The 15530-nt window shown below is 41.1% G+C and overlaps 2 protein-coding genes across 4 annotated transcripts; one reads left to right on the top strand and one right to left on the bottom strand.

Moving 5' to 3' along the window:
- Nucleotides 1–1450: 1450 nt before the first annotated feature.
- LOC109644536 (erythroferrone) lies at nt 1451–6989 on the top strand. 3 transcript variants are annotated; one of them, XM_069511473.1, is made up of 9 exons: nt 1451–2020; nt 2112–2317; nt 2520–2636; nt 2819–2942; nt 3114–3238; nt 3330–3441; nt 3580–3661; nt 5689–5759; nt 5949–6989. In XM_069511473.1, the coding sequence occupies exons 2-9, from the start codon at nt 2138–2140 to the stop codon at nt 6143–6145; spliced, it is 1008 nt and encodes a 335-aa protein (XP_069367574.1). In that variant the 5' UTR covers nt 1451–2020; nt 2112–2137; the 3' UTR covers nt 6146–6989. The 3 variants fall into 3 exon arrangements, with proteins under 3 accessions (XP_069367574.1, XP_019965497.2, XP_069367573.1); XM_020109938.2 differs by having other exon boundaries at nt 5681–5759; XM_069511472.1 differs by having other exon boundaries at nt 1451–2317.
- A 1067-nt stretch (nt 6990–8056) lies between these two features.
- Nucleotides 8057–15361, bottom strand: cyp7b1 (cytochrome P450, family 7, subfamily B, polypeptide 1). Its single transcript, XM_069511432.1, has 6 exons — nt 15124–15361; nt 12755–12891; nt 11759–12370; nt 10019–10225; nt 9691–9869; nt 8057–9458 (listed from the first exon to the last, which is right to left on the bottom strand). The coding sequence occupies exons 1-6, from the start codon at nt 15198–15200 to the stop codon at nt 9144–9146; spliced, it is 1527 nt and encodes a 508-aa protein (XP_069367533.1). The 5' UTR covers nt 15201–15361; the 3' UTR covers nt 8057–9143.
- Between the last annotated feature and the right edge of the window lie 169 nt (nt 15362–15530).

Below are 15530 nucleotides of genomic sequence, written 5' to 3'. Positions count from 1 at the left end.
TAGCGTCAGACAGGAAGCGTGATGATTGGTTAACGTCAAACAGGAAGCGTGATGATTGGTTAGCGTCAGACAGGAAGTGTGATGATTGGTTAGCGTCAGACAGGAAGTGTGATGATTGGTTAGCGTCAGACAGGAAGCGTGATGATTGGTTAGCAATGAACAGGGCCGAGCACAGGTGTATCCTCTCTTCTCTTTTATTTATTTTTCTTCTTCTTCTCTTTTATTTCTTCTTCTTCGTAAAGAGTCACATTTCCTGAAACGTGATCAAAAACTACGACGCCCCTCCGTATAGTTGTCATGTATGAAATTCGGAACACACGTGTAACTCACAGAGACAAACAGAATAGTCTTAAAGGGAAAGTTCACCCATGAGTGAAAGTGCCCTCATTATCTCCTCAGCACCATGAAGGAGCTTCAGTGTTGTGTTGCAGCAGAGTCACGGCTGAAGTAACCGGCGACTGATTCTTCAGAACAACACAACACGCCTCCATCCTGCTCCTGTGATGTCATCAAGTGTCCACAAGCCCAGACATCAGATTCCACTGGAAACGGAGTCATTTAATCTGACATCACAGGAGCAGCACGGAGGCATGCTGTGTTTTTAGAGGATGTAAAGAATGTGTTCAATTTGGTGCAGATGACAATAAAAATCTGGATGGAGTGAATTTAATTGTGCTTTCATAAGATGGTTTAATGTTTTCACTGTGGGGTAACAAGTATAAAACTGAAAACCTGTAACCACCATCAGTGTCTCTCTTTGACTTCTTGTTTCCTCTTCAGGACGTTTTCCAGTCGTTGCACTGAGATCTCAATCAGTCCTGATGGGACGAAACATCACGTCTCAGCTTCTGGTTAAAGTCACAGGTCAGAGGTCACGTTGGTTGGTTAAGGTCATGAACTGGTCCTGGTTAGTACAAGTCCTAATAAAGATAGTGTGTGTGTGTGTGTGTGTGTGTGTGTGTGTCACTCTATCAGCTTCAGTCAGATTCAGAGGAAACGAGGAAACACTTGCTGATGTTTCATCACACAGTCGCCAACAACTAAACTAACTTTCATCATCCTGACTGAAGACCACACCCCCCTTATCTGACTGGGAGGAGTGTGTGTGTGTGTGTGTGTGTGTGTGTGTGTGTGTGTGTGTGTGTGATATTTCATTTGTAATTGTAAATGTTATTTGATGTTTTCTACGTGTTCATGATTGACTCATTAGTCACAAATAAAAATGTAGTTTGTTTCAGTAAATATGTTATAAATGGAACATACATGACCAAATACACATGTTAGAGACTGAACACATATGTTCAAATACATATGTGATAAACTGAACATACATGATGAAATACACATTTTTGTAGCTTGAGGAGAAAAAAGGAGGATGGAGAGAAGGAGGAAAACAAAGTCTGGAGGTAAAGATGTGAGACGAGATAAAACAGAGACAGACGGACGCTGGAGAGACATTAAGGAATGAGCGCAGACAGACAGAGAGACAGTTTCAGATCCACAGACAGATACAGAGAAGAAAAAAAGAAAGAGAGGGAGGGGGAGAGGAGGAGGAGTCAGGGAGGAAGATAAAAAACAGACTCAGCAGAGAAGAAACGTCCAAAGTGACGAGGAGCAGAGGAGAAAAACGGTCTCATCACTCATCTGCAGCATAAACGACAGAGGAGAAACAAGTCTGCACTGAAAGACAAGAGACAAAGGTCTGGAAAAAGAGGAGGAGGAGGAGAGAAAGAGAGGAGGAGACACCAAACTTTCCTCACACTGACTCACTGACTACGGAAAACTAACAGAGCAAAGAAGGAAAAAGAGAAACGACAGAGCAGAAGACAGAAGAGGAGACAGAGAAAGAGCAGGAAACAGAAGAGGAGACAGAGACAGAAGAGGAGACAGAGACAAAAGAGGAGACAGAGACAGAGCAGAAGACAGAAGAGGAGACAGAGAAGAAGACAGAATAGGAGACAGAGAGAGAGAAGGAGACAGAAAAGAAGGCAAAAGAGGAGACAGAAGAGGAGACAAACAGGTTAAGTTGAGCTGATTAAAGACATGCAGACATGCAGAAGTGCATCATGGGAATGTCTTAGGTCCATAACATGAACACCTTCGTCCTCTAGTTCCACCTCCACCACATCCACCCAGCATGCTGGCCAGGTTAACCCAGGGAAGGAGCTCTGCGGCTGGGGCAGGAGTGCTGCTGAGACTGATGATGATGATGATGATGATGGCGGTGGCGGTGGCGGTGGAGGCAGCGAGTGTCGATGACGTGGAGAGTGAAGAGAGTCAGGAGATCCTGGATGAGGACGAGGCTGTCCACATCCTGGTAAGAAAACAGCTGATCAATGATTGATTTAATATTGATCTGTGTAAAAACAATGATTGACACCAGGGGGAGTCACTCGCCTTGGACGTGATGATGTCACCACTTTAAATCCTCCGCCATGTTTTCTGTTCTAAGCTGAAGCATCAGCACAGTTGCTATGGTTACCAGGTGTTACATGTCCATCTCCTTTGGTGTCTTCCAGGAGCCGGCGTCCTCGGACCCGTCCAGACTGTCTCCTCTCAGCTCCTGGCTGATCTTTAGAGGAAACTCCAACAAGGGGGATAACCGGCGAAACAAGGGGTCGAGGAGAATGTCCAAGGTCAGAGACACGCCCACTTTTCATGTCCGCGATGTTTTTCTCAAACAGCTGATCGCTGTAGTTTTTATTAAAGGAAACAAACAAAGCTTCTGCTGCGACTAATTTCAGCAGCGGATGAATCCACACAAACTCTTTGTGAGTGTTGATGAAGGTTGAACTCACATGTTGATGCTTCTCCATAGCACGGTCTACCTGGACCTCCAGGACCTCCTGGGCCTCCTGGACCTCCTGGACCTCCAGGACCCCAGGGGCCTCTGGTCTCCACTGCCCCCCTCTTACCCCAACAACAAGAGCTGAAACAGAGAGGTGACACTGAGGCCTTTATGCTAAGCTAGGCTAACACTTCTGATTGTGTATTTATGTTGATGTGAACACACAATGCCACAACATGGTCTAAATTACCCAGAATTCATAGAACATTAGTTGAGGATAACGATGAGATCAGACGTCTGAAATGTGACCAATCACCGCCCTCAGACATGGTGGGAGGAGTGAGCGTCCTGTGTGATCGTCCCCGTGTCTCCGCCTCTTTCCTAAGTCATCTCCTTCAGCCAATCACCATCCAACGCCGCAGTCTGCTGGAGCTGCAGCCATTCAGCAAGGTGAAACACACACACACACACACACACACACACACACACACACACATTTAACACACAAACTGTAAATACCTGTGACCTTTGACCTCCGCAGCCCTCAGACTCTGGGCGGAGCCTCCAGAGAGGTCACAGCTTCAACAGCAGCAGCGGCAGATACGTGGCCCCTGTCTCTGGATTCTACCAGCTCACCTCCAGCCTCCTGATCGGTGCGTTCAACATATACACTATATATATATACACTATATACATATACACTATATACATGTACACTATATACATATACACTATATACATGTACAATTATAACTATTATAAATACATTTCTGCATCTGTGTGTGTGTCAGAGTCGAGTGAAAGAGTTCAGCTTCGCCTCAGAGACAATGTGAGAGCATCGATCTGCATCGAGTCCTTGTGTCAAAGTAACATGTGAGTAAAGATTTTATATAAAGACGATCACTGACTGTATATAAAGACACTGACTGTATATAAAGACACTGACTGTATATAAAGACGATCACTGACTGTATATAAAGACACTGACTGTATATAAAGACACTGACTGTATATAAAGACGATCACTGACTGTATATAAAGACACTGACTGTATATAAAGACACTGACTGTATATAAAGACACTGACTGTATATAAAGACACTGACTGTATATAAAGATACTGACTGTATATAAAGACACTGACTGTATATAAAGATGATCACTGACTGTATATAAAGACACTGACTGTATATAAAGATGATCACTGACTGTATATAAAGACACTGACTGTATATAAAGACCATCACTGACTGTATATAAAGACACTGACTGTATATAAAGACGATCACTGACTGTATATAAAGACACTGACTGTATATAAAGACGATCACTGACTGTATATAAAGACGATCACTGACAGTATATAAAGACACTGACTGTATATAAAGACACTGACTGTATATAAAGATGATCACTTACTGTATATAAAGACACTGACTGTATATAAAGATGATCACTTACTGTATATAAAGATGATCACTGACTGTATATAAAGACACTGACTGTATATAAAGACGATCACTGACTGTATATAAAGATGATCACTGACTGTATATAAAGATGATCACTGACTGTATATAAAGACACTGACTGTATATAAAGACGATCACTGACTGTATATAAAGATGATCACTTACTGTATATAAAGACACTGACTGTATATAAAGATGATCACTTACTGTATATAAAGACCATCACTGACTATATAAAGACACTGACTGTATATAAAGACACTGACTGTATATAAAGACCATCACTGACTGTATATAAAGACACTGACTGTATATAAAGACACTGACTGTATATAAAGATGATCACTGACTGTATATAAAGACACTGACTGTATATAAAGACACTGACTGTATATAAAGACACTGACTGTATATAAAGACACTGACTGTATATAAAGACGATCACTGACTGTATATAAAGATGATCACTGACTGTATATAAAGATGATCACTTACTGTATATAAAAACACTGACTGTATATAAAGATGATCACTTACTGTATATAAAGATGATCACTGACTGTATATAAAGACACTGACTGTATATAAAGATGATCACTGACTGTATATAAAGACACTGACTGTATATAAAGACGATCACTGACTGTATATAAAGATGATCACTGACTGTATATAAAGATGATCACTTACTGTATATAAAAACACTGACTGTATATAAAGATGATCACTTACTGTATATAAAGATGATCACTGACTGTATATAAAGACACTGACTGTATATAAAGACACTGACTGTATATAAAGACGATCACTGACTGTATATAAAGACACTGACTGTATATAAAGACGATCACTGACTGTATATAAAGACACTGACTGTATATAAAGACGATCACTGACTGTATATAAAGATGATCACTGACTGTATATAAAGATGATCACTTACTGTATATAAAGACACTGACTGTATATAAAGATGATCACTTACTGTATATAAAGATGATCACTGACTGTATATAAAGACACTGACTGTATATAAAGACACTGACTGTATATAAAGATGATCACTTACTGTATATAAAGACGATCACTGACTGTATATAAAGACACTGACTGTATATAAAGACGATCACTGACTGTATATAAAGATGATCACTGACTGTATATAAAGATGATCACTTACTGTATATAAAGACACTGACTGTATATAAAGATGATCACTTACTGTATATAAAGATGATCACTGACTGTATATAAAGACACTGACTGTATATAAAGACACTGACTGTATATAAAGACCATCACTGACTGTATATAAAGACACTGACTGTATATAAAGACACTGACTGTATATAAAGACACTGACTGTATATAAAGACACTGACTGTATATAAAGACGATCACTGACTGTGTGTGTTAGCTCTATAGAGTCTGTGATGGGCGTGGCTGCTGCTGGAGGTCCATTCACCTTGTTGCTGACAGGAACTCTTTATCTACAGGTATGACACAGACACACTCAGGCTCCTCCCATATAACAGTTTTCCAGCCAATCAGAGACTCTGAAGTTGTCGGTGTTTGAAAAACGAGACAGAATTGTTCAATGAGAGAGAATCACAGCATCATGTCCTAAACAGGTTGATTCAAACAGGTTTTCTTCTATTTGACGTGACGTTGTTCTTCTGTTGCAGGCCAGAGAGTACGTCTCCGTGTTTGTGGACAACGCCAGCGGCTCGGCCATCAGCGTCCTGCGGGACTCTCTGTTCTCTGGGATCCTGCTCGGAGTCTGAGCTCAAACACCAACAGCTCATGTCCGTCAGCAGAGTGGAACAGTGGAGGGACATCTCACATCGTCCTGAGACCTGCAGCAACTCAACAGAAGCTTTAGAAGTTAGACCTGGTCCAACGTTCACACATCTGAGGAGCAAGGGGACGAGACTCAGGACGAACGAGATGTAACAAACTGTCCCGAACCATTTTCATCTCCATCACACTGATCGCTCTCCCTTCACTTCCTGTCTGACTCTTCATCCACTCTCACACCCGGGACACAACCTTTACTCCTTCAGCTTCACTGTGTCAGAAACAGCTGAACTGTCTCATGGTTCATTTAGTTTATGTCCAAATTCACTTCAGTTTTAAAAGGTTTTCCTTTAAGCAGAGAAGAAGAAATCAACACATCCAGGCTCAGACAAACAGACGTGCATCTTTTATTTAAAGGAGAAATATTCCATATTCATGAGGATCATTTTGTTCGGGTTATTACAATTAAATGTGTTCATGCTCTAATGAAAACACGTCGCTGTCCTCAGACTGTCCATCGCTGCAGCTCCTCTTTTCAGCCTCTGTCTCAAACACTTGGTCTGAGCTCCTGTCTCTTAAAGACTCCCCTCCTGATAAAGTCTGCTCTGATTGGTCAACAGCTTCCAGTTCTCGTAGGAAATGTCGGCCTCTGCTCCTGGTTTACCTGACGTTGGTATGAGTCTTGTCAGATTAGCTGCGAGGTGTGTGTTAGCATAATGAACGGCTAGCGACTGGTCCACACAACACCTCCTGATCTCGTCATGTGACATCACGATGATGTGTGGGCGGGACTACTGACAAGGCGTTAAACACTGAACAAACGTCTCATTTAAAGGACGTGAACATGACGACTGTATCGGCCTGAAACTGAAACTCTTGTGTCCTACTTTGTTCTCGCTGTGAAATAAAACGCTGAGTGTGTAAACGCCTGCAAGTTTTCTCTCTCCGATTTTCTAACGGACACACCACGACACAATCTGGACCCGAAAGAAACGTTACAACCAGAAACCTCAGCTGCTGGTGTTGAGTCACTCTTTCCAGGACTTGTGGACTGGTGAACAAAGACGTCTGTGTTGAACTGTAAGATCGTAAGAAACCTCGGCCTCCTGACTGTGGCTGTTGGAGCGAGGCTGAGTGACTCCAGACTGATCACTGCAGAAGACGTCGTTCACACGTTCATTGGGAGAAGCAGATGCCGTCTGTGCACATGACGGTGTGAATGACAGGGAGTGAATCCATGTTTGTGAGTTGATGATGCTGAGAAAAACCTGGAGCTGCACTTTGTTCTTCACGTCGCAGAGCAGAAATCATCTCCTGACAGCTGCTGTGGAAGAATCAGTCTCTGTGGAGGAGTCAAAGCAGGCCACTCTCCTGGAGCACCACCTCGTGGACATTAGAGGAAGTGCGGTCATGGAGGCTGGTCGACTTTTGGGGTCGACCTTTATTCAACCACTGATGATATTTTGAAATCTTACACATTTTCACGCCGGCGCTCAGCTGTTGAAGAATTTGTGGTCAAACGTCGGAAAGGACTCGACGCATCGACGAGCAAAATAAGTGAGAAGTGAAGCAACAGACTTTTCTTCAGGTGGAAATATTAGAAATAAACACGTAAACAGGAGCAGAGTCTTTTCGCCCCCTGCTGGTCACAGTCATGTAGATTTAATGATGGTGTGATACCTGACCTCATTTTACTTTCATATGAATATTTATTCTCTCGATGTGATAAACATGTGCTGTGTGAATAATTATGATAATAAATGTTTTACTCTCCATCCACGACTTGTTACTCATCATTCCAAATGAAATGAAATATTGAAAACATCATTCACTTTGATGACGGAGTCTCAGGACGAGCATTTGTCAGACAATAGCTGACAGCATTAGCATTAGCAGAATGCTAGTTGGACAAAGGGAGAATATTTGACATAATATTTTTTAAATTTTAGTTTTAGATTTATTATCGATAGAAGATTCACAGACAATAAAACAAGACTTTTTGTCCAGGTCTTAATATTTATTCCAACCGTGACGCTCCATTCATTGTTCCCTCACGTCTGGTTCCAGAGGTTTCTCTCTGTTAACGAGGGAGTTTTCTCTGACCAGCCTCCAAGTGCTGCTCAATGTTCAACTCTACACTAAAGAGGATTTGAAGATCTTGATCTTCTCTGTAAAGAGCCTGGAGATTGTGTTTAGTAGGATTTGGTGCTAAACAAATAAACTTGAACTGAAATGAATTCACTCCAGTTCATTAACAGGAAGTAGACTGGCTCTAGTAGGCAGGAAGTCAGTGATTCATTCATCAACAGGAAGTCAGTGATTCATTCATCAACGGGAAGTCAGTAATTCATTCATCAACAGGAAGTCAGTGATTCATTCATCAACAGGAAGTCAGTGATTCATTCATCAACAGGAAGTCAGTGATTCATTCATCAACGGGAAGTCAGTGATTCATTCATCAACGGGAAGTCAGTAATTCATTCATCAACGGGAAGTCAGTAATTCATTCATCAACGGGAAGTCAGTAATTCATTCATCAACGGGAAGTCAGTAATTCATTCATCAACAGGAAGTCAGTAATTCATTCATCAACAGGAAGTCAGTGATTCGTTCATCAACAGGAAGTCAGAGATTCGTTCATCAACAGGAAGTCAGTGATTCGTTCATCAACAGGAAGTCAGTGATTCATTCATCAACAGGAAGTCAGTGATTCATTCATCAACAGGAAGTCAGTAATTCATTCATCAACAGGAAGTCAGTAATTCATTCATCAACAGGAAGTCAGTAATTCATTCATCAACAGGAAGTCAGAGATTCGTTCATCAACAGGAAGTCAGTAATTCATTCATCAACAGGAAGTCAGTGATTCATTCATCAACAGGAAGTCAGTGATGAATTTAAGAAAGTCATGACTGATTGTGATGAAAACCAGAATTTCAAAGATTACTCATCAGAGACAAAAGGATCAACAGCAGGTTCAGTAAAAACCTTGAGGACAAGTTCAGCTGAGTCCGGTCCACTCTTGGAACTGGTTCCTTCCCCCAGGTAATCAAACCTGTCTAATATACAATGACATGCAGCGGTCACTGAGCCGTTTGTCCAGGTGGCACCTTTTGGAGTCTGTAGCGGAAGCGTACGTCAGCGCTGGGCCACAGGATTCCCAGTCCGGCCCTGCTGGGGTCCGGAGCCACTCCGTCCTGACCCTCCTCCAGCTGCAGGTCGAAGTGGAGCAGCACGAGACACAGGAACTGTTTGATCTCGTAGAGAGCAAAGTATCGTCCGGGACACTTGGAGGTGCCGGAGCCAAACGGCATGAGGTAATACTTCAGCTTCTGACCGTCCTTGTAGAAGTTCGTCTTCTCTTTGCCGTCCTGCATGAAGCGATCAAACCGGTACGTCTTACAGAAAGAGAGACAAGAGGGTGTGTCATCCAAACAGCTCAAGCACAAACAGGTCGGACTCAGACTTCATCTGGTTCATTCACGATGATCAAGGCAACAGGCCGATATTAAGAATTTATAGTGATTTAAAAAACAAAGATAATGTTTAAATAAGATCTTATGAAATATGTATATTAAATATCAACTTCTACTGATTGTGATGATATGTTTATTGATAAGTGATCGGTACCTCCGGCTCCTCGTAGATCTCAGGGTCCATGTGTATCATCTGAGGGTACAAAGCCACAATATCTCCTTTTCTAACGGCCACCGAGCGCTCGTCGTTCAGCCGCAGACTGAAGTCATCCATCGCCACACGGACGTTCATGGAGGCAGAGGACAGACGGAGACTCTCCTTGACGGCGCTGTCTGTGGAGGAAGGTCAGTTCCGTGGTTACCATCGGCTGAGAGTTTGACTTCCTGGCAACGTTTCAGGGTTTTAGATTTTTTTAACAGTGCTGAAACATCAATCAGCCTGTCAGCGGGTGAGACGACAACATGAAGACAAAACATCGTACCCAGACAGACGAGTCTGTCCAGCTGCTCTTTGGTGAGCGTCACGTCTCTGTCGCTGCTGAACTCCACGCCGCTCTGTGACAGGACGTCCAGCAGCTCCTGACGGATGACCTCCATCACCTCCGGGTGAGTCATCAGGTGGAACAGCGCCCAGAAGGTGGCGGGGACAGTGTTCGCCACTGACGCCCACAGGATGGCAAAGCTGTGGCCTGAAAGATACAGAAGGTCATAACTCACCCCCGACTCACCCATAGCTCACTCTCAACTCACTCTCAACTCACCCCCGACTCACCCATGACTCACCTATAACTCACTCTCAGCTTACTTGATTAGTTATTGATGATTGACTTGATTAGTTATTGATGATTGACTTGATTAGTTATTGATGATTGACTTGATTGACTTGATTAGTTATTGATAATTGACTTGATTGATTTGATTAGTTATTGATGATTGATTTGATTAGTTATTGATGATTGATTTGGAGTACCGGGCGGAACAGGGTCACAGCTACATCTGTAATGATAACACAGTGTTTTGTGTGAACACATGAATCAGACGACCTGATTGGTTGGAGGAATGTCTGAACTCTGATGTCCTGGATTATTGATTATTGTTGCTTCAGTCTGGATTCAGTGAGTCAGGTTAATTAAATCCAGACTCACACTATTTCCAAACAACTGTGTGTGTCGACATGAGCGAGAACAGCAACACTGTGCCCCCCCGGATGAGTTCCAGTTCTGCTGGAAGAATCTGACTGTGTTTCCATCAGGTTAAAATGGAAACAGATGGGGAAACACAGCCCCTGGTGACCAGGAGACGAACCACACTCATGTTGCCTGAAGTTGCACAATAAACTCAAGCAAACATCTGTTGTGTAAGAGTCTGTGAAACAGTGAGATTACACAAGCACAGACGTCGCACTAAAGACTCACTGCTCCTGAAGAAAAGACGAGGAGTTGAAGTTGAGTTGTTCCTCTGAGACTTAAATAAAGAATTCAAAGTATAAAAAGTATCAGGACAGTAGAAAATAAACACAACACCCAGATTAACGCTCTGGAGCACAGAGCCTGTTCAACTCCTCTGATCACAGATGGTCTTTGAACTCATCGTGTGCGATGTTCAAATCTACTTTCATCAAAATCGGTTTATTCTAACAGTTTACTCTAGAAGTCAAATTCAAATTTTCCAAAAAAACATAAAATTCAACTGAGAAAATGAAGTTTGTTTTATATATAAATATATGTATATATATGTGTATATATATACATATATATACATACAGATATATATATATACATATATATACATACAGATATATATATATATATATATATATTGGGAGCTTGTGAGAGATGAACAGTGAGAAAAGTTTAACATAGTTCACATGAAAAGCTTCTATCTACAGCTGATTATAAAATGATGATGAGATATTTTAGCTTCTTTTGTGTACAACAGGAGGAAATGGAGACATGTCGTCCATCTTTATTCTGAATGTGAGTGAGTGTCGGCCACATCACAGAGAATAACCTGCTTCCCTTTATCTGAACTGATGAATATTTCATTGATGATGATGTGAATGAGGTCGTGCACTGACAAACCCACAGGAAGCTTTTTGTGTGTCTGAGTTGTTAAAGCCCAGAGGAGAAGTGTTATCTCCGTGTGATTTCACTCGTTCATCAGCAGAACAGCGTCTTGCTCCTGATCACTGACCTCAGTAAAGGGTTAGGTGTGATGTTTACCTGCTTTGTCGAAATCCCTCAGCGCGTCGAACTGATCGAAAATCTCCAATCGTTTCCTGATCAACTCCGAAGCGTTGGACCAACGTGACATCTTTTGCGGCAGGAAGACATGGATGAGCTTCTTGCGGATCGCCTTGGTCTGTCCCAGGAGCCACAAAGGGATTTGACCCACGAGGAGGGGAAACTTAGTGTCGTACTTTACAAAGTTCTCCATTATCACGTCCATCCCGCTGTGGCGGCTGGCGGACGGCGGGCTGCCATACATGGTGAGGAGCGAGGATTCGAACATGACCGAGTTACAGAACTTGTATAAGCTGCTGCTCTTCCAGTTGCATTCCTCACCCGGCCTCTGTCCCAGGTAGTCCTGACGTAACACCAGCTGGAGGTTACCCAGCATGCTCTCTGTCAGAGGAGAAAGATTGTCTCCCTGGAGGAGGAGGAAGGCGCGGCTGACCTGCTCCTGCAGGCCGGGGAACTTCTTGGGGTCCAAGAGTGGGTAACCAAAGGCATACGAGCCCAACTGGTTGGAGAACTCATGGAAGTCCAGGTGTCGGCCATATTTGACGATGTTTGGAATCAGTAGCGGGTTCAGGATGAAGGTCATGTACTTACCTGCAGGGGAGAGGACATCTGATCAACACTTTAACACTGGTGAGGTCCAGCCTGTCATCATGAGGCTCTGGTGAAACCCAACCAAACCTGAGACAAAACCAACCGAGTCTGACTCCAACCGGACAGACGTTCTGTTCCCTGTGTCTGAACCCCAGGTTTTCCCTGGTTACAGCCATGAGCAGCCTAAAAGAATCAAGAAGACGAATCTGACCTGAACACCAATATCACTTCAACATTTTTGTCTGGACCTTCCAGGTTCCTTCTACCAACCAGCTCCTGTGCTCACTACGGTGTTTGCTGGTTGGATCATTTGTCCGTGGGCGGAGTCAGACTGGGTGAAGTTTTGGTATCGGCTGAGGTGAAGGAAGGAGTTTAAATACTGACCGGCTATCTGCACTGTGAAAATGTCTCCATGTTTCTTCTGATGTTCAAGAAGAAATTTGAAGGAATTTTGTCCAAACTCAAAAGCTTTTCCAACGAAGGGGATCCAGCCTTTAATCAGAGGAGGTTCACCGACTCGCCTGCAAGAGAGAAACCTTCGATTAGCACTGACTGGTCCCTGACTACAGTTGGTATTAACATGGTTTCTACATGTGTCTCTCATCCTCCATGTTTTATTCGTCTGTGAACAGCTGCTTCTGTCCAGTATCAACCAATCAGCATTTGTATTCACATGTTTTATTTGTATTAAGGTGTATTCACATGTTTTATATGTATTAAGGTGTATTCACATGTTTTATATGTATTAACTTGTATTCACATGTTTTATTTGTATTAAGGTGTATTCACATGTTTTATATGTATTAAGGTGTATTCACATGTTTTATATGTATTAACTTGTATTCACATGTTTTATTTGTATTAAGGTGTATTCACGTGTTTTATATGTATTAACTTGTATTCACATGTTTTATTTGTATTAAGGTGTATTCACGTGTTTTATATGTATTAACTTGTATTCACATGTTTTATTTGTATTAAGGTGTATTCACGTGTTTTATATGTATTAACTTGTATTCACATGTTTTATTTGTATTAAGGTGTATTCACATGTTTTATATGTATTAAGGTGTATTCACATGTTTTATTTGTATTAAGGTGTATTCACATGTTTTATATGTATTAAGGTGTATTCACATGTTTTATTTGTATTAAGGTGTATTCACATGTTTTATATGTATTAAGGTGTATTCACATGTTTTATATGTATTAACTTGTATTCACATGTTTTATTTGTATTAAGGTGTATTCACATGTTTTATATGTATTAAGGTGTATTCACATGTTTTATATGTATTAAGGTGTATTCACATGTTTTATATGTATTAACTTGTATTCACATGTTTTATTTGTATTAAGGTGTATTCACGTGTTTTATATGTATTAACTTGTATTCACATGTTTTATTTGTATTAAGGTGTATTCACGTGTTTTATATGTATTAACTTGTATTCACATGTTTTATTTGTATTAAGGTGTATTCACGTGTTTTATATGTATTAACGTGTATTCACATGTTTTATTTGTATTAAGGTGTATTCACATGTTTTATATGTATTAACGTGTATTCACATGTTTTATATGTATTAAGGTGTATTCACATGTTTTATTTGTATTAACATGTATTCACATGTTTTATATGTATTAACGTGTATTCACATGTTTTATTTGTTTTGCATCTGAAGCAGTTTGAGCTGTTTTCTTGTATGAAAGGTGCTTTACAAATAAAGTTTACTCTTATTAATCCACTACTCCTCAGTTACTCCAATACTCCATTACTTGTACTGGTTCAGAGTTTGACTCGGTACAGGAGTATTAGAGTAGTGTAATAACAGAGTAATAGTGGAGTGGAGTAATAGAGTAGTGTAATAACAGAGTAATAGTGGAGTGGAGTAATAGAGTAATAGAGTAGTGGAGTAATAGAGTAAAGGAGTAATAAAGTAAAGGAGTAATAGAGTAATGGAGTAATAAAGTAATAGAATAATGGAGTAAAGGAGTAATAGAGTAGTGGAGTAATGGAGTAAAGGAGTGATAGAGTAATGGAGTAGTGGAGTAATGGAGTAAAGGAGTAATAGAGTAAAGGAGTAATAAGTAGTGGAGTAATGGAGTAAAGGAGTAATAGAGTAATAGAGTAGTGGAGTAATGGAGTAAAGGAGTAATAGAGTAATGGAGTAAAGGAGTAATAGAGTAGTGGAGTAATGGAGTAAAGGAGTAATAGAGTAATAGAGTAGTGGAGTAAAGGAGTAATAGAGTAAAGGAGTAATAAAGTAATAGAATAATGGAGTAATAAAGTAATAGAATAATGGAGTAAAGGAGTAATAGAGTAGTGGAGTAAAGGAGTAATAAAGTAATGGAGTAATAGAGTAATGGAGTAGTGGAGTAATAGAGTAATGGAGTAGTGGAGTAATAGAGTAATAGAGTAGTGGAGTAATGGAGTAAAGGAGTAATAGAGTAATAGAGTAGTGGAGTAAAGGAGTAATAGAGTAATAGAGTAAAGGAGTAATAAAGTAATAGAATAATGGAGTAAAGGAGTAATAGAGTAGTGGAGTAAAGGAGTAATAAAGTAATGGAGTAATAGAGTAGTGGAGTAATAGAGTAATGGAGTAGTGGAGTAGTGGAGTAATAGAGTAGTGGAGTAATGGAGTAAAGGAGTAATAGAGTAGTGGAGTAGTGGAGTCGACAACAACAACAACAACAATGAACGTGAACGCGCACGGACACATGAGGGAGCAGGAAGCAGCTCACACACTCACCTGGTCCTGGAGGATCCGCGGAGGACGAGCAGCAGCAGAGAAACCAGGCCGAGCAGCAGCAGCAGCAGCGCGGACATGATTCAGCCCGAGTCCGGGGACTGAGTGAGGACGAGGAGGAGGAGGAGGAGAAGGAGGAGAGGGATGAGGGAGGAGGAACACTCAACAACCCCCCCTCCAGCAACAAGTCACTCTTCCGGTACCCACCTTCAAAATAAACTCCCTGATCACATAACTAAGACATTATTAAGGATTCGTGACGTCACACCTTAACTTATTTAAACACTTGAGTCTGGACCATCGACAGGAGGTTATATACATATATATATATGTATATACATATATATATGTATATATGTATATGTATATATATATGTATATGTATATATGTATATATTCTGATGTGATGT

Source organism: Paralichthys olivaceus, chromosome 16, assembly GCF_024713975.1.
Source record: "Paralichthys olivaceus isolate ysfri-2021 chromosome 16, ASM2471397v2, whole genome shotgun sequence".
NCBI classification, from domain to species: domain Eukaryota; kingdom Metazoa; phylum Chordata; class Actinopteri; order Pleuronectiformes; family Paralichthyidae; genus Paralichthys; species Paralichthys olivaceus.
This window is presented reverse-complemented; position numbering and strand designations above follow the sequence as displayed.